This window comes from Littorina saxatilis, linkage group LG5 (genome assembly GCF_037325665.1).
Source record: "Littorina saxatilis isolate snail1 linkage group LG5, US_GU_Lsax_2.0, whole genome shotgun sequence".
Classification (NCBI taxonomy): Eukaryota; Metazoa; Mollusca; class Gastropoda; order Littorinimorpha; family Littorinidae; genus Littorina; species Littorina saxatilis.
Genome location: NC_090249.1, coordinates 172,940 through 193,395, shown reverse-complemented (window position 1 = coordinate 193,395; position 20,456 = coordinate 172,940). Strand labels below are relative to the sequence as shown.

The window sequence follows — 20,456 nt, the reverse complement described above, 5'->3', positions numbered from 1 at the left end:
TTTTCTGATTCCAAAAACATATAAATATGTTATATTTGAATTAAAAACAAGCTCTGAAAATTAAAAATATAAAAATTATTATCAAAATTAAATTTTCCAAATCAATTTAAAAACACTTTCATCTTATTCCTTGTCGGTTTCTGATTCCAAAAACATATAGATATGATATGTTTGGATTAAAAACACGCTCAGAAAGTTAAAACGAAGAGAGGTATAGAAAAGCGTGCTATCCTTCTCAGCGCAACTACTAAACCGCTCTTCTTGTCAATTTCACTGCCGGAACGGTGGACTGACGATGCTATGAGTATATACGGTCTTGCTGAAAAATGGCATTGCGTTCAGTTTCATTCTGTGAGTTCGACAGCTACTTGACTAAATATTGTATTTTCGCCTTACGCGACTTGTTTTAACTTTCTGAGCGTGTTTTTAATCCAAACATATCATATCTATATGTTTTTGGAATCAGGAACCGACAAGGAATAAGATGAAAGTGTTTTTAAATTGATTTCGACAATTTAATTTTGATAATAATTTTTATATATTTAATTTTCAGAGCTTGTTTTTAATCCGAATATAACATATTTATATGTTTTTGGAATCAGCAAATGATGGAGAATAAGATAAACGTACATTTGGATCGTTTTATAAATTTTTATTTTTTTTTACAATTTTCAGATTTTTAATGACCAAAGTCATTAATTAATTTTTAAGCCACCAAGCTGAAATGCAATACCGAAGTCCGGGCTTTGTCGAAGATTACTTGACCAAAATTTCAACCAATTTGGTTGAAAAATGAGGGCGTGACAGTGCCGCCTCAACTTTCACGAAAAGCCGGATATGACGTCATCAAAGACATTTATCCAAAAAATGAAAAAAACGTATGGGGATTTCATACCCAGGAACTCTCATGTCAAATTTCATAAAGATCGGTCCAGTAGTTTATTCTGAATCGCTCTACACACACACACAGACACACACACGCACACACACACACACACACACTACGACCCTCGTCTCGATTCCCCCTCTATGTTAAAACATTTAGTCAAAACTTGACTAAATGTAAAAACAAGAACAATAAGAATGTGAATGCGTTAAACTCTGCGCGCGTGTGTGTGTGTGTGTGTGTGTGTGTGTGTGTGTGTGTGTGTGTGTGTGTGTGTGTGTGTGTTTGTGTTTGTGCGTGTGTGCGTGCGTGCGTGCGTACGTGCGTGCGTGCGTGCGTAAGAAATGATTCATACACGCGTCATAACAAATTCATATGCGCGTAATAAATAATTCATACGCGCGCGTGTGTGTGTGTGTGTGTGTGTGAATGTGTGTGTGCATGAGTTTGTGTGTGTGTGTGTGTGTGTGTACGTGCGTGCGTGCGTGCGTGCGTGCGTGCGTGTGTGTGTGTGTGTGTGTGGAGTGCAAGGGAGCTTACCCGGGGGCGACTGGTCAAGCCCTCCGCTTCCTGTTTCTCCTGCACGCTGTAAGACCGCCCCGAGTCTCGGCGCTTGTCTTCCGCAGACCCTGAAATATAGGCCATGCTTTCATTCGGACTGATAGCTGTTTTTCAATGAAGGAATCATGTACACGATCTTAGTTGAGAAAAATGCAGAAAGTCCAGGCTCGGCAAAAATGACTTGGGGGGAGGGGGTCACAGACCTTTGAAGAAATTAGACAGACAGACAGGCACGCAGACACACAGACACACATGCAGACAGACACACACAGGCAGACACACAGACAGACAGACATAAAGACACACACACACAGACACACACACAGACAGACACACAGACACACAGACAGACAGACAGACACACAGACAGACAGACACACAGACACACACACAGACAGACACACAGACACACACACAGACCCACAGACAGAAGATACACACACAGGCAGACAGACAGACACACAGACATACACACACACAGACACACACACAGACACACCAGGGCCGGACTAGGCGAAGAGGAGGGGGGGGTTGCCAGTGGTGGCCCAGGGGGACATCCCCCCTGGCGGCAGGGGCGGATCAGTTCATTTTATTTTCAAAAGTATATTGTGAAGATATGGGTGTGAAGGCGCGAAGCGCCGAGCCGACGGGGCGAAGCGCCTAGCTTGCTAGGGGGGTCCGGGGGCATGCACCCCCGGAAAATTTTGAAAAAAAGGATGCAAAATGGTGCAATCTGGTGCATTCTGAGGATGATCATTACCAGTTTCAGGCAGCAGATTTTGTCACTGATTAATACCCCAAAAATTGAAACTCAATGTAAAATAAAGAAATGCATACCTCATTCAATATTTTTATTTTTTGGCTGGGGGGGGGGGGGTCCGGAAACCCTAGAACCCACCACCCCCCCGTCGTTGTGGGGGTCAGGGGGCGAAGCCCCCTGAAGCTGACGGGTAGGTCATATTCTGAGATAGGAAAATGGTCGCTCCTTGCATGAAACGGCATAAAATAAGCAATAATAAAAAAAAAATTAAATAAGTAAGGTACATGTTTAGGCTAGGGGGGGGGGGTTGCGCAACCCCCATAACCCCCCCGGTAGTCCGGCCCTGCACACAAACAGACATACAGATTAGGGTTAGGGTTAGGGTTAGCAGACACACGGACAGTCACACGGACAGACACACAGACAGACACACAGACAGACAGATAGACAGACAAACAGACACACGGACAGACAGATAGACAGACACACAGACAGACAGACTGGCTCCTCACTCACTTTTGTTTCTGACATAGACGATGGAGAAGAAGATGATCTCCATGGTAACGTGCCAGGCAACAAAAGCCCCCAGCACCAGCACCATGGATACGGGGGCGGCGGCTTTCTTCAGTTTCAGCCCGAAAAATATCGTCAGCACTGCAATCACAGAACAACTCAATCATTTCAGAACGACAGGATAAGCGCCTAAATGGCGGAGGGGGGGGGGGGGGAATCTATTTCACAGAGTCAACTTTGTGTGCAGACTCTCTTCGGTGTCCGAACCACCCCCCGTGTACACTACATTGGGTGTGCACGTTAAAGATCCCACGATTGACAAAAGGGTCTTTCCTGGCAAAATTGCTTAGGCACAGTTAATAATTGTCTACCATATCCGTGTGACTTGGAATAAGGCCGTGAAAGGTAAATATGCGCCGACATGGCTGCAATCTACTGGCCGTATAAAATTTCATCTCACACGGCATCACTGCAGAGCGCCTAGAACTGTACCCACGGAATATGCGCGATATAAGCCTCATTGATTGATTGATTGATCTAACATACATGTTAAAAAAAATACACGTGGAAAATTGCAACCACGAGTGTACGTGGGAGTTGTGCACATGAACGAATAGGAAGAAGGAGATATTTGAAGGGGGAATCATCCTCAGTCCCACAAACATTTTCAACGGTACTTGCTTATAAAGCATTCAATGAGCATTTTCTTTTACAACCATTCCAGACATGCAATTTTGTTGTTGTTGTTGTTGTTGTTGTTGTTGTTGTTGTTCTTGTTTTTATTCCTTGACATGTACAAACCTCCGACGATGTGAGAGCCAGTTCCCACACAGCGGTGAACCCAGTTAAAGATGGGTCTTCTTGGGGCTGTCGGTGCGGGCCTGAAGACTGCCAGGATCGGCTGGAAGTAAGAAACATAGATCACATCACCACGACTGCATTCCGTGAAATTCACAACCAAGCATCATTCTGTCGTGATGCCAAAGACGCCTTTCGGGAAATTTAAAAATAAGCCAGCAGGCAAATTATAGTTTTGGTTGTATTAGTTTCCGCAGTTTTGCATTGAAGTTTGTTGGATCATCTTCCCCAAAAGCAATCAATTTTCATATCAATGGTACAGTATAATTTTGGCTGACGCCTAAAAGGTGGCATTTGAGTTCATTGCAGTCAAAACAATGTTAAATGTCGCACGTGCCAAGCTTTCGCTGAATTAGTTGAGCTTCTTAACAAAGACACGTTGAAGCTTACACCGGTATGTCCTGCATCACTGTATGCCTGAAAGCTTCAATCGTTGAGAAGACACTTGTTGGCAGGGGGGGCAACTGTGTCATTGTATGCCTGAAAGCTTCAATCGTTGAGAAGACACTTGTTGGCAGGGGGGGTAACTGTGTCATTGTATGCCTGAAAGCTTCAATCGTTGAGAAGACACTTGTTGGCAGGGGGGGTAACTGTGTCATTGTATGCCTGAAAGCTTCAATCGTTGAGAAGACACTTGTTGGCAGGGGGGGGTAACTGTGTCATTTGCACCTTTACTCACGTTGAGCACACTGAGTCCCGTGACGACCAGGCCCAGGACAGGATGCAGCAAGGGAAACATGTCCGTCTTGTCTCCTGCCTGGAGGACACAAACCTTAAAGTGTCATTGTGTTAACATGCAGGGCACACAGCCCCAGAGCCACAGACAGACACAGACAGACAGACAGACGGACAGTCAGACAGACGGACAGACAGACACACAGACAGACATACAGACAGACACACACACACACACACACACAAACACACACACACACACACTCTCACACACACACACACACACACACACATACAAGAGAGAGAGAGAGGAGAGAGAGAGGGAGAGAGAGAAGACACAGACACACACAGACACAGACACAAACACACACATACACACACACACACACACACACACACACAGGGGTATACCTCGCTATATCCGCCAACCTCCACAAAAATGACAATGATTCCACACGCTGTCAGTAGGACCACCAGCATCATCAGGGCGCGGTGAACCTGTCAAACAAAACAAAGATGACAATGATTCCACACGCTGTCAGTAGAACCACCAGCATCATTAGGGCGCGGTGAACCTGTCAAACAAAACAAAGATGACAATGATTCCACACGCTGTCAGTAGGACCACCAGCATCATCAGGGCGCGGTGAACCTGTCAAACAAAACAAAGATGACAATGATTCCACACGCTGTCAGTAGGACCACCAGCATCATCAGGGCGCGGTGAACCTGTCAAACAAAACAAAGATGACAATGATTCCACACGCTGTCAGTAGAACCACCAGCATCATCAGGGCGCGGTGAACCTGTCAAACAAAACAAAGATGACAATGATTCCACACGCTGTCAGTAGAACCACCAGCATCATCAGGGCGCGGTGAACCTGTCAAACAAAACAAAGATGACAATGATTCCACACGCTGTCAGTAGAACCACCAGCATCATTAGGGCGCGGTGAACCTGTCAAACAAAACAAAGATGACAATGATTCCACACGCTGTCAGTAGAACCACCAGCATCATTAGGGCGCGGTGAACCTGTCAAACAAAACAAAGATGACAATGATTCCACACGCTGTCAGTAGAACCACCAGCATCATTAGGGCACGGTGAACCTGTCAAACAAAACAAAGATGACAATGATTCCACACGCTGTCAGTAGAACCACCAGCATCATTAGGGCACGGTGAACCTGTCAAACAAAACAAAGATGACAATGATTCCACACGCTGTCAGTAGAACCACCAGCATCATCAGGGCGCGGTGAACCTGTCAAACAAAACACACAAAGATGACAATGATTCCACACGCTGTCAGTAGAACCACCAGCATCATTAGGGCGCGGTGAACCTGTCAAACAAAACAAAGATGACAATGATTCCACACGCTGTCAGTAGGACCACCAGCATCATCAGGGCGCGGTGAACCTGTCAAACAAAACAAACAAAAATAATGATTAAAAACAATTAAAAACAATATTTAAACAAGTCGCGTAAGGCGAAAATACAATATTTAGTCAAGTAGCTGTCGAACTCACAGAATGAAACTGAACGCAGCAAGACCGTATACTCGTAGCATCGTCACTCCACCGCCCGTGGCAAAGGCAGTGCCCGTGGAATTGACAAGAAGAGCGGGGTATTCGTTGCGCTAAGAAGGATAGCACGCTTTTCTGTACCTCTCTTCGTTTTAACTTTCTGAGCGTGTTTTTAATCCAAACATATCATATCTATATATTTTTGGAATCAGGAACCGACAAGGAATACGATGAAAGTGTTTTTAAATTGATTTCGAAAAAAAAAATTTGATAATAATTTTTATATATTTAATTTTCAGAGCTTGTTTTTAATCCAAATATAACATATTGATATGTTTTTGGAATCAGCAAATGATGGAGAATAAGATAAACGTAAATTTGGATCGTTTTATAAATTTTTAATTTTTTTTACAATTTTCAGATTTTTAATGACCAAAGTCATTAATTAATTTTTAAGCCACCAAGCTGAAATGCAATACCGAACCCCGGGCTTCGTCGAAGAGTACTTGACCAAAATTTCAACCAATTTGGTTGAAAAATGAGGGCGTGACAGTGCCGCCTCAACTTTCACGAAAAGCCGGATATGACGTCATCAAAGACATTTATCAAAAAAATGAAAAAAACGTTCGGGGATTTCATACCCAGGAACTCTCATGTCAAATTTCATAAAGATCGGTCCAGTAGTTTAGTCTGAATCGCTCTACACACACACACACACAGACACACACACAGACACACACACGCACATACACCACGACCCTCGTTTCGATTCCCCCTCGATGTTAAAATATTTAGTCAAAACTTGACTAAATATAAAAAAGACTGCGTTAGTACAGGTACAATTAGAACAGTCAATCGGCCCGTAACTAATCAACTATCCAACCAACCATGTAACTAATCAACTATCCAACCAACCATGTAACTAATCAACTATCCAACCAATCATGTAACTAATCAACTATCCAACCAATCATGTAACTAATCAACTATCCAACCAATCATGTAACTAATCAACTATCCAACCAATCATGTAACTAATCAACTATCCAACCAATCATGTAACTAATCAACTATCCAACCAATCATGTAACTAATCAACTATCCAACCAATCATGTAACTAATCAACTATCCAACCAATCATGTAACTAATCAACTATCCAACCAATCATATAACTAGCTTTGAAGTTTTGGATTTCAGTAGCTTTTTATATAATACACTGTTATTTACAGTTAAACTCGCATTTTTTTAAATGCGCCTAGGAGTTGCTTTGGCCACAAATCTGACCGTATTAAAACCCCGTATTGGCGAAATGATTGCGTGCACGGAGTTGTAATTTTTGGGGAGCACAAACATGACCAAGCTTATTGAAAAAGAAGTGTTCTTTTCTGGTTTTCAAATCCAACCATGAAGCAGCCAGCTAGACTATACCACTTACCGACTGACTAGCCCATTCACCATCCAAACGACTAACCCGTTAACCACAACACAAATATGTCGTGACGAAATACATCAACAATGAATCATCTAGGCTGGTAACTCTACCAGCAGAGCTGTTCAAGATACTGGTTGCATAAAGATCAGATGCTCAATCAATAAATAGGTTTGTCATCATTTTCACGACTTTTCATTCAGAACCTGCTGGGTAACAAATAACACTGTTCCCGTTGTAACACATCGAGGTGTTGAATGGGTTTGAGCTTTGAGGCGAAAGGTGGATTGTCAAAGTAAAAGCCAATCAGGTTGATTGTTTGATGTATGCCTTCAGTACAGATGAAACCGAAGACGATATGCCTCCCTCCACGGTGTGTCAACTGATCCCCTGGCCTCGGACCAACAAAAAAGCTGGTCTGTCAACAAGCCACCAAACATCATGTATTAACTCATGCACAAACAAACAGTCATGCGGATGCGTCAACAACAAGAAGACGCGGACAGTGTAAGTGTTACTGTACCTGGAACCACACGTGTTTGCCGACCAACTCTGTGTCGGGCAGCAGACCTTTGTAGTGACGTGCCATGATGACGCCAATTGACGTCAGCGTCACCCATGCAATCAGCATCAGGCTCCCTGGTGGACATAGTTGTCACGTTAGTTATGCCGTCATTGCTACGTCACTTTTTAACGCTTAAATATCCCTCAATCCCATTTTATCAACTCCCTTTGACATTAGAAATAGACATGATAATATAATCAGTCCCTGGCAAGTCAGTCGTGTCATCAAGTTTTAAAGCAAATTTACCAGAAAACTTCTTGACTGCTATTTGGTCTGTAAAGGATGTGTTGGTTTATTGGTTACTTTTCTGTGTATGCCCTGTGCATGTTTGTGCGAATGACTACTTGCGTCTAACTCACCGTGCAGGTGCACAAGAGTGGCAGTCAGTTTCTGTGTCTGTGGGAGAGACTAGCTGTGACTAACTCACCGTGCAGGTGTACCAGAGTGGCGGTCAGTTTCTGTGTCTGTGGGAGAGACTAGCTGTGACTAACTCACCGTGCAGGTGTACCAGAGTGGCGGTCAGTTTCTGTGTCTCAAAGCTGCCCACAGCCTGGAAGTCGACCTTGGTGGACAAAGCCGACACGTAGTCATGTTGCATCTTCTGGTCTGTTCCTGTAACACAACGGACGACTCAATGGAGGTTGGAGAGGGTGTTTAAGGCAGGTACGCTCCCGCACACACACACACGCACACACACACAAACAGAGGCACATACACAGACACACAGACACACAGACACACACACACACACACACACACACAGACACACACACACACACACACACACACACACACACACACACACACACACACACAATTATACATGTGCGCGATGCCTTGACGTCAAAACAACGTGACGTCGTTTATTTGCGCGAGCATATTACTGTAGTCGCAAAAAAAATCTTCCCGAAAAAGCGGCCCTGGGTGGCGTTGGATCAAAAATCAAAGAATTGGTCGACACCCACTGTATTTAAGTTATTATGTTCTTAATTGTTGGTAAACTTCCATCACCAACTGTAGCCCCAGTTAGGGCACTAAGAATACTTCTTTATCATTTATTATCGGCAAGAACATTTCTCAAGTCGAATACAATTTATAGCGTTCGTGGAATACCTCCAGCTTCGCCGGAATGACACACAAGCAGACAGACGGACAGTGACACACAGACGGACAGACTGACAGTGACACACAGACGGACGGACTGACAGTGACACACAGACAGATTGACAGTGACACACAGCCGGACATACTGACAGTGACAAACAGACGGACAGACTGACAGTGACACACAGACGGACAGACTGACAGTGACACACAGACGGACAGACTGACAGGTGACACACACACAGACAGACTGACAGTGACACACAGACGGACAGACTGACAATGACACACACACGGACAGACTGACAGTGACACACACACGGACAGACTGGCAGTGACACACACACGGACAGACTGACAGTGACACACAGACAGACTGACAGTGACACACAGACGGACAGACTGACAGTGACACACAGACGGACAGACTGACAGTGACAGACAGACAGACAGACATACAGACAGACAGACTGAGAGTGACACACAGACTGACAGTGACACACAGACGGACATACTGACAGTGACACACAGACTGACAGTAACACACAGGCGGACATACTGACAGTGACACACAGACTGACAGTGACACACAGACGGACATACTGACAGTAACACACAGACATACTGACAGTGACACACACAGGGACAGACTGACAGTGACACACACACGGACAGACTGACAGTGACACACACACGGACAGACTGACAGTGACACACAGACGGACAGACTGACAGTAACACACAGACAGACTGACAGTGACACACAGACAGACTGACAGTGACACACAGACAGATAGACTGACAGTGACATACGGACAGACTGACAGTGACACACAGACAGACTGACAGTGACACACGGACAGACTGACAGTGACACACAGACGGACAGACTGACAGTGACACACACACGGACAGACTGACAGTGACACACACACGGCAGACTGACAGTGACACACAGACAGACTGACAGTGACACACACACGGACAGACTGACAGTGACACACAGACAGACAGACTGGCAGTGACACACAGACAGACTGACAGTGACACACAGACAGACTGACAGTGACACACAGACAGACTGACAGTGACACACACACGGACAGACTGACAGTGACACACAGACAGACAGGCAGTGACACAAAGACAGACAGACTGACAGTGACACACAGACGGACAGACTGACAGTAACACACAGACAGACTGACAGTGACACACAGACAGACAGACTGACAGTGACACACAGACAGACAGACTGACAGTGACACACAGACGGACAGACTGACAGTAACACACAGACAGACTGACAGTGACACACAGACAGATTGGCAGTGACACACAGACAGACTGACAGTGACACACAGACGGACAGACTGACAGTAACACACAGACAGACTGACAGTGACACACAGACAGACAGACTGACAGCAACACACAGACGGACAGACTGACAGTGACACACAGACAGACAGACTGGCAGTGATACACAGACGGACAGACTGACAGTGACACACACACGGACAGACTGACAGTAACACACAGACGGACAGACTGACAGTAACACACAGACAGACTGACAGTGACACATGGACAGACAGACTGACAGTGACACACAGACGGACAGACTGACAGTGACACACAGACGGACAGACTGACAGTGACACACAGACAGACTGACAGTGACACACAGACGGACAGACTGACAGTGACACACAGACAGACAGACTGACAGCAACACACAGACGGACAGACTGACAGTGACACACAGACAGACAGACTGGCAGTGACACACAGACGGACAGACTGACAGTGACACACAGACGGACAGACTGACAGTAACACACAGACGGACAGACTGACAGTAACACACAGACAGACTGACAGTGACACATGGACAGACAGACTGACAGTGACACACAGACGGACAGACTGACAGTGACACACAGACGGACAGACTGACAGTAACACACAGACAGACTGACAGTGATACACAGACAGACAGACTGACAGCAACACACAGACGGACAGACTGACAGTGACACACAGACGGACAGACTGACAGTGACACACAGACGGACAGACTGACAGTGACACACAGACGGACAGTGACACATAGACGGACAGACTGACAGTGACACACACACGGACAGACTGACAGTGACACACAGACAGACAGACTGGCAGTGACACACAGACAGACAGACTGGCAGTGACACACAGACAGACAGACTGACAGTGACACACAGACGGACAGACTAACAGTAACACACAGACGGACAGACTGACAGTGACACACAGACAGACTGACAGTGACACATGGACAGACAGACTGACAGTGACACACAGACGGACAGACTGACAATAACACACAGACAGACTAACAGTAACACACAGACGGACAGACTGACAGTGACACACAGACAGACAGACTGACAGTGACACACAGACGGACAGACTGACAGTAACACATAGACGGACAGACTGACAGTAACACACAGACAGACTGGCAGTGACACACACACTGGCAGTGACACACAGACGGACAGACTGACAGTGATGCACAGACGGACAGACTGACAGTAACACACAGACGGACAGACTGACAGTGACACACAGACAGACTGACAGTGACACACAGACAGACAGACTGACAGTAACACACAGACTGACAGTGACACACAGACGGACAGACTGACAGTGACACACAGACAGACAGACTGACAGTGACACACAGACAGACAGACTGGCAGTGACACACAGACAGACAGACTGACAGTGACACACAGACAGACAGACTGACAGTGACACACAGACAGACAGACTGACAGTGACACACAGACGGACAGACTGACAGTGACACACAGACAGACAGGCTGACAGTGACACACAGACAGACAGACAGACTGACAGTGACAGACAGACAGACTGACAGTGACACATGGACAGACAGACTGACAGTGACACACAGACGGACAGACTGACAATAACACACAGACAGACTAACAGTAACACACAGACGAACAGACTGACAGTAACACACACAGACAGACTGACAGTGACACACAGACGGACAGACTGACAGTAACACATAGACGGACAGACTGACAGTAACACACAGACAGACTGGCAGTGACACACACACTGGCAGTGACACACAGACGGACAGACTGACAGTGATGCACAGACGGACAGACTGACAGTAACACACAGACGGACAGACTGACAGTGACACACAGACAGACTGACAGTGACACACAGACAGACAGACTGACAGTAACACACAGACAGACTGACAGTGACACACAGACAGACAGACTGACAGTGACACACAGACAGACAGACTGACAGTGACACACAGACAGACAGACTGACAGTGACACAAAGACGGACAGACTGACAGTAACACACAGACAGACAGACTGACCGTAACACACAGGCGGACAGACTGACAGTGACACACAGACAGACAGACAGACTGACAGTGACACACAGACAGACTGACAGTGACACACGGACAGACTGACAGTGACACACAGACAGACTGACAGTGACACACACACGGACAGACTGACAGTGACACACAGACATACAGACTGGCAGTGACACACAGACGGACAGACTGACAGTGACACACAGACGGACAGACTGACAGTAACACACAGACGGACAGACTGACAGTGACACACAGATAGACTGACAGTGACACACAGACAGACAGACATACAGACAGACTGACAGTGACACACAGACAGACTGACAGTGACACACAGACAGACAGACATACAGACAGACAGACTGAGAGTGACACACAGACGGACAGACTGACAGGGACACACATACACACAGCCGGACAGACAGACAGACAGACACACAGACAGACACACAGACAGACACACAGACAGACAGACACACAGACAGACAGACAGACAGACAGACAGGCAGACAGACAGACAGGCAGGCAGACACACAGACAGACGTACCTGGCATCAAGTGACCCCACACTAGCAGCACGTTCCACGGTTGGTCCAGAGAGTGTCTGTGTGGGCCTATGGTGACGTCACTTCCTCTCACGGGCCGAGTGAACGAGCACTGGATGGTTCCACTTTCGTAGATCCCTGACTGATTCAGCAGTCCCTGCGTTAATCAACACTTCGTCCTTTGATTATTTTGTTTATATCATATTTTTCATTGACTTTGACATGGAAACTCTGAGAAAATCAGGTCTTCGACAGAAGGAGGTTTGAAAATGGTGCTCAATTTACAGCAGTTAAGAACATAGAATTTGAAATAATCAAGCACTTTAAATGGGTGAAAGTCTTCTTAAGTGTGGGTTCTTACAGGCCAACAACGGCTGGTATGCATCCGGTGTCCCTGCCGACGCTAAATCTAGCTCTGTGGCAGTGTACTATAACAATTAATTAAGGCTTTGTGCCCTGGCTACGGATGTTCGTCTTTGCCCTGGTAACGCTTAATGTAGTTCTGTGGCCTTCTACTATACCAAGACTTAGTGCCCAAGAGACGGTTGTTGGACTTGAAAATGGAGGTAGCACTGAACTGACCCCGTCCACAAAGCGCCTGTTGGAGCGGCCCGTGTTGTAGGACGAGAAGACCTGCACGAGACCTCCGTAGTGCACGCAGTCCGTCACGTCATCATCACCCTGGCAACCACACATAATTTATCATAAACAAACCGTAGATAAAAAAAAAACACAGCTTGGGGCATTGCTCTAATGAATACAAGCTTGTGTGGAACACCCACACACACACACACACACACACACTGACACACACTGACACACACACACACAGACACACTGAAACATCTTGAGACACGGACCTACGCATTCTTAAACGTATGATCACACAATGGCGACGTTGGTTTACACTTTTAAGAAAAACGTGTTGCCCAATGGCATTTCTAGAGAGGTCAAGGAGCACTACGTGTAGACAAAACGTGTTCGTGTACGTGTGGATTGTGACGGCATCCGTACGCGTCCAAAAGGTTTGGTTCAGATTAACTCAACGTGAACGTGGGACGTAAAAGATACCTCTTGATGACTTTACAAAAGGCATTTGATGACGCGCTGCACGCACACGCACACGTTCTGAAAGAAAGCACTTTCTGGACCTCTCTCATATCAAAACCAGAAATACACACACCCTCAGTACCAAGCAGAAAACAATCCGACCTTTCAGTGTGGTCAATGTTTTATGACACAAGTCAGACTGCTTCGCGGAGTGATCATCACAAATAAGTACCAGGACTCAGAAAGCAAATTATTGCATGCATGTCATTATTTGTTGTAGCGCACCAATTCTAAGCTTGGCGTTACAGCCGCGTAGCAATTTGTCTTAAAACGTAGCATGCGTAGGTGTTGGCAGCTCTCATCAATGCACTTCTCTGTCTATCCTTTGCCTGCCAATTTCGCATTCAAATGATTAATGCCCACATGCTCCCTCATCATACTCACCATCCTCTCGTCGTGCGAGAGTCCCATAGCCACATACACATCCCCAGACCCGATGTATCCGCGAAGCGTGAAGTGCACGTGCTGTGACGTAGGCTGCCACGTGAGCATCATGTTGGACTCGGGGTTACTGATACAGCCAAGCGACTCGCTGCATTCCGAGCTCTTTCTCAGGATGCCCTGAAAACATTTGGCAACAGACGTTTGAGACAAACTCCTTCCCGTAAAAACAGCCAACGTCTTAGACCATGGCTTTTACATGAGGCAAAACGATCCCTCGACTACGTCAAAAATTCGACACCCATGTAGACTGCTATAAATTCTTTTAAGAAACTCGATCATCACCCGTAACTTAGATGTTGGACTTTAGCGTCGTAAGTTCATAGCTCACAATCCTGTGGCAATTTTGACTTATTTTTCATACAAGTCCATCAAAGAATATTTATTGTGAAATCAATTGGCGGATTGAGCTCCAAAAGTTATAAGCAGAATTAATTATTCCACACACTTACACACTTACACACACACGCACACACACACACACACACACACACACACACACACACACACACACACACACACACTTATGCCAGACCATGAATATTAAAACTGCTTGTCTGCATGACCTGCCGATAGTAGGTCCATCTCTATTGCTAATCATGTATGAATGCCAGAATGGACGCATCTGCTGAAATTATGGCTGCTTGTTGTTGTTGTTGTTGTTGTTGTTGTTGTTGTTGTTGTTGTTGTTGTAATAAATTGTTGTTGTTGTTGTTGTTGTTGTTGTAATAAATTGTTGTTGTTGTTGCTGCTACTGTTGTTGCTGCTACTGTTGTTGTTGTTGTTGTTGTTGTTGTTGTTGTTGTTGTTGTTGTTGTTGTTAACAGGGATACCCAAAGAAAATGCAACCCACAAAAATACAAATAACTTCTTCATCTGTTGATCGAATTACTTTATATATGATACACATTGACTTCAGCTTATGCCAAAAAAAAAAAAATTGTCTGTTTCTGGTAACATGGCTAAAAAAAATAGGGTCGGTAGGTCGGGATTTTTATTTTTATTTTTTTTTTATTTTTTTTTTACCCCCAAATGTAGACCAATAAAACTAACTTTAAAAATCGCGCAAAGAGACTGGATTCACTATACATAGAGACAAGACACTCAACACATTTACAAATCGTCAGCGGACTTTCGTTTTCACACGTTTTTGTTGTTCATTTTCTCACCCTGTCCTCTACCACCACCAAAAAAACCAAAATTTTGGAGTTTGGAAAAAAAAAGTTTAGGGTCGGCGCCGAAATTTAGGGTCGGTCGGGTGACCAGAAACAGACAATTTTTTTTTTGGCCTTATGCGTGACCCATCCACAAAATGGTCTGACTTTTGTGCAATATAAAAAAAGTTTCCAAATTCTAGGATCAACTCCACAGAACAAGGTTTGACATTGAGCGGTAGCCAGACTTACCTGGTTTATTCTCTCCAGAGTTTTACCTTTTAGGGTTATATGAATGTCTGAGAATACCGAAACTCCTATAGGGTTAGGTTAGGGTTGATAGAATGGGTAGCCTTCCTGTCTTACCCTTGTCTGTGGTGGCATCAAACACAGTAACATGAGTAGCAGAAGCTTCATTGTGTCGGCGACAGAAATGTTTCCTCACAGGACTGTAACATTGGCAGAAAAAGGCAAAGCGTATGATGCTACATCAGACATGACAAGCTACATCAGACATGACAAGCTACATCAGACATGACAAGCTACATCAGACATGACAAGCTACATCAGACATGACAAGCTACATCAGACATGACAAGCTACATCAGACATGACAAGCTACATCAGACATGACAAGCTACATCAGACATGACAAGCTACATCAGACAAGCTACATCAGACATGACAAGCTACATCAGACAAGGTACATCAGACATGACAAGCTACATCAGACATGACAAGCTACATCAGACAAGCTACATCAGACATGACAAGCTACATCAGACATGACAAGCTACATCAGACAAGGTACATCAGACATGACAAGCTACATCAGACAAGCTACATCAGACATGACAAGGTACATCAGACATGACAAGCTACATCAGACATGACAAGGTACATCAGACATGACAAGCTACATCAGACATGACAAGCTACATCAGACATGACAAGGTACATCAGACATGACAAGCTACATCAGACATGACAAGGTACATCAGACATGACAAGCTACATCAGACATGACAAGCTACATCAGACATGACAAGCTACATCAGACATGACAAGCTACATCAGACATGACAAGCTACATCAGACAAGCTACATCAGACATGACAAGGTACATCAGACATGACAAGCTACATCAGACAAGGTACATCAGACATGACAAGCTACATCAGACATGACAAGGTACATCAGACATGACAAGCTACATCAGACATGACAAGCTACATCAGACAAGGTACATCAGACATGACAAGCTACATCAGACATGACAAGCTACATCAGACATGACATGCTACATCAGACATGACAAGCTACATCAGACATGACAAGCTACATGACAAGCTACATCAGACATGACAAGCTACATCAGACAAGTTACATCAGACATGACAAGCTACATCAGACAAGCTACATCAGACATGACATGCTACATCAGACATGACAAGCTACATCAGACATGACAAGCTACATCAGACATGACAAGCTACATCAGACATGACAAGCTACATCAGACATGACAAGCTACATCAGACATGACAAGCTACATCAGACATGACAAGCTACATCAGACATGACAAGCTACATCAGACATGACAAGCTACATCAGACATGACAAGCTACATATAAAGATGCTGCTGGGTGTAGAGTTATTCCAATACAATGTAACAATAAAATTCTGAAATTGAAAATTATTGTTAAAATTGTATCAATGTTTCCAAAATCAACACGCCTATTCCCGGGGAAACAAAACCCACTATTTTGATTCTGTGTGTCTTAAATTTCAAAGCTTACATAATTGTTGTTGTTTTTATTCAAATCAAGATATTAATTTTATTGTTGACATGAGCAAACTTTCTTTCTTTCTTTCTTTCTTTATTTGGTGTTTAACGTCGTTTTCAACCGTTCAAGGTTATATCGCGACGGGGAAAGGGGGGAGATGGGATAGAGCCACTTGTTAATTGTTTCTTGTTCACAAAAGCACTAATCAAAAAATTGCTCCAGGGGCTTGCAACGTAGTACAATATATGACCTTACAGGGAGAATGCAAGTTTCCAGTACAAAGGACTTAACATTTCTTACATACTGCTTGACTAAAATCTTTACAAACATTGACTATATTCTATACAAGAAACACTTAACAAGGGTAAAAGGAGAAACAGAATCCGTTAGTCGCCTCTTACGACATGCTGGGGAGCATCGGGTAAATTCTTCCCCCTAACCCGCGGGGGGACATGAGCAAACAAGAGCAGTTGACCATTTAAACCTGAATTGTTATACATTACATGCCAACATTGTTAATCAGAAAGTGCAGCTAATCAAATCAAATCAGCATAAACGTGTTGTTCTTACCTTTTCAAAGCCGCTCTGTTTGCCAACAGACCATTCGTCAAAATGGCGGCCGTCTGCTTGCAGTGAAGCTAGCGTTCTTAATCTGTAAGAAACGCTTGTTTAGCATCAACACTCTCACCACAATCTCGACAGTAAGTAGAGGAAAAGTTCTTGCAAGAATTGTTTTTATCAGCACAGATTATAATAATTTAAAGGATTTGTTGCTGGCATCATCGTCACTGTCGATCAGGAGGTTACTTGTTTTTTGCAGTCCTCACTTACTTAGTCGTTTCAGTGATTGACACGTTTGCAAACGTCCTGTGGAATGTTATGATTTTTCACATTTAAACACAAATATTTTTGGTAACAAGAATAATCACAAAGTCCACGACGGAAATCACTAGTCCTCGTGAATCACACAATCAGCGATGTGCAATATAAAATGATATCGCACTCAGTGCACCTCGGTCCACAGTGTGGGTAGACATGGAGTCATCCCTGTCGGGTCCCCCATCCATCAATCTTTGACATCTAAGGAGGCTAGACCAGTTAACACCTTCCTTGATTAGTTTCACTCAGTACTTCAGGTCATCAGCCCAGTGAATGCTTCTGAAAGATTACCCACAGGCACTTGAATAGTTTCACAAAGGTTATTTTAAGGGTTGGTATGTTGAAACTTTGAATGTTTGCTGTCTGTGGCGGTTACATGGCTTGCTGTGTGATACCAGGTTTGCAACAGTGTTTTTTGTGTGTAAGTTTTTTTCTTTTATATTGATATGCGAGACTGCCAGACTGTAGTTTGACCCGACCTCAAGCATTTACATGATTTACACACGTGTGAAGCGATGGTTTAGTTATCACGTGGTTAATCTCTCTTACGTATGTAGGATACATTACTATGTCTTGGTTCACTATTAACAGGTAAAAGTCACATAGTTTTCTTCGTCGTTATTTTGTTGTGTTTATATTCACTGTTATATGGAGTTGCCCAAAGTTTGTGTCAGCAAACGATGATGTGAGGAGTTGCCCAAAGTTTGTGTCAGCAAACGATGATGTGAGGAGTTGCCCAAAGTTTGTGTCAGCAAACGATGATGTGAGGAGTTCATGACGAAGGCCTCCTGAAGGACGGACGGCGACATTTTAGTTTAAAATGGGGATGCTGCACCTCAGGAGGCCCAGTGGGGGTGGCGGCACTTGAGAGAACAATAGACCAAAGTGTGTTGTTGTTGTTGTTGTTGACAGGTTCGGATTCTTAATAAAACAACGTATTTAGACATCGGGGTTTCTGCGTGTGTTTGTGTGTGTGGTGCGCCGTGTGTGTGTGTGTGTGTGTGTGGGGGGGTGTGTCCCATTCGTGCGTGTGTGTGTGTTTGTACATGCATGAGTGTAAGTGTGTGTGTGCGATCTGCCGTTGGTCTATTTCGGTGAGCTATGTGGTCACTTTTTCGTCTGCACCGACTTACAACGCTAAAGTTCGAAGAGTTGGATCTGCCTGTGGTCCGCGATGACACAGTGGTATGCACAAATACTCGAGTCATGGTAATTCATTATGGACCTCATCCAACGTGATCTGCCATGCACCTTCATCGTATCATTGCACATTGCGTGACTGTCACAGATATAAAAGAGAACGCTTAGGGACTGCGTGGGGGGGGGGGGGGGGGGGGGGGGGGTAGGTATATAGGTTGGACAGAGAGAGAGAGTGAGAGGGAGAGAGAGAGAGAGAGAGTGAGGGAGAGAGAGAGTGTGAGTGAGAGAGAGAGAGTGAGAGAGAGAGAGAGGGAGAGAGAGAGTGAGGGAGAGAGAGTGAGAGAGAGAGAGAGTGAGTGAGTGAGAGAGAGTGAGATAGAGAGAGTGAGAGAAAGAGTGAGGGAGAGAGAGTGAGGGAGAGAGAGAGAGAGTGAGTAAGAGAGAGAAAGTGAGATAGAGAGAGTGAGAGAGAGAGTGAGGGAGAGAGAGAGTGAGGGGGAGAGAGAGAGTGAGGGAGAGAGAGTGAGGGAGAGAGAGTGAGGGAGAGAGAGTGAGGGAGAGAGAGTGAGGGAGAGAGAGTGAGGGAGAGAGAGTGAGGGAGAGGGAGTGAGGGAGAGAGAGTGAGGGAGAGAGAGTGAGGGAGAGAGAGTGAGGGAGAGAGAGTGAGGTAGAGAGAGTGAGGGAGAGAGAGTGAGGGAGAGAGAGTGAGGGAGAGAGAGTGAGGGAGAGAGAGTGAGGGAGAGAGAGTGAGGGAGAGAGAGTGAGTGAGAGAGAGAGAGTGAGATAGAGAGAGTGAGAGAGAGTGAGGGAGAGAGTGAGGGAGAGAGAGTGAGGGAGGAGAGAGAGTGAGGGAGGGAGAGAGAGGGGGAGAGAGAGAGAGGGAGACAGGCAGACACACACAAACCCAGCTAGCAAGCTTTCGTCGGCCGACTGACGATTTCAGTCGGGTGACGTCGTCAAATGTCGTGTGTCGACGTCCGTTGTCGCGCCGATATCGTTTTGACTGTGTGTAAAACTCCGCAAATGTACGTAATAAACCCCGACATCGGCCCGACGCAATGTTGCTGTCGATAAAAATATG

General features: G+C 45.1%; 1 protein-coding gene across 1 annotated transcript; it reads right to left on the bottom strand.

The window, feature by feature from the left end:
• Window positions 1-1,438: 1,438 nt before the first annotated feature.
• LOC138966003 (putative ferric-chelate reductase 1) lies at window positions 1,439-19,073 on the bottom strand (the record flags this gene model as incomplete). Its single annotated transcript, XM_070338090.1, is given in 12 exon segments — window positions 1,439-1,515; window positions 2,724-2,861; window positions 3,522-3,621; window positions 4,258-4,335; window positions 4,665-4,751; window positions 7,741-7,856; window positions 8,278-8,394; window positions 12,867-13,020; window positions 13,446-13,544; window positions 14,358-14,534; window positions 15,935-16,017; window positions 17,927-19,073. Coding segments are annotated over 11 exon segments (1,194 nt in total), but the record flags the coding sequence as incomplete, so codon positions are not given.
• Window positions 19,074-20,456: the final 1,383 nt, after the last annotated feature.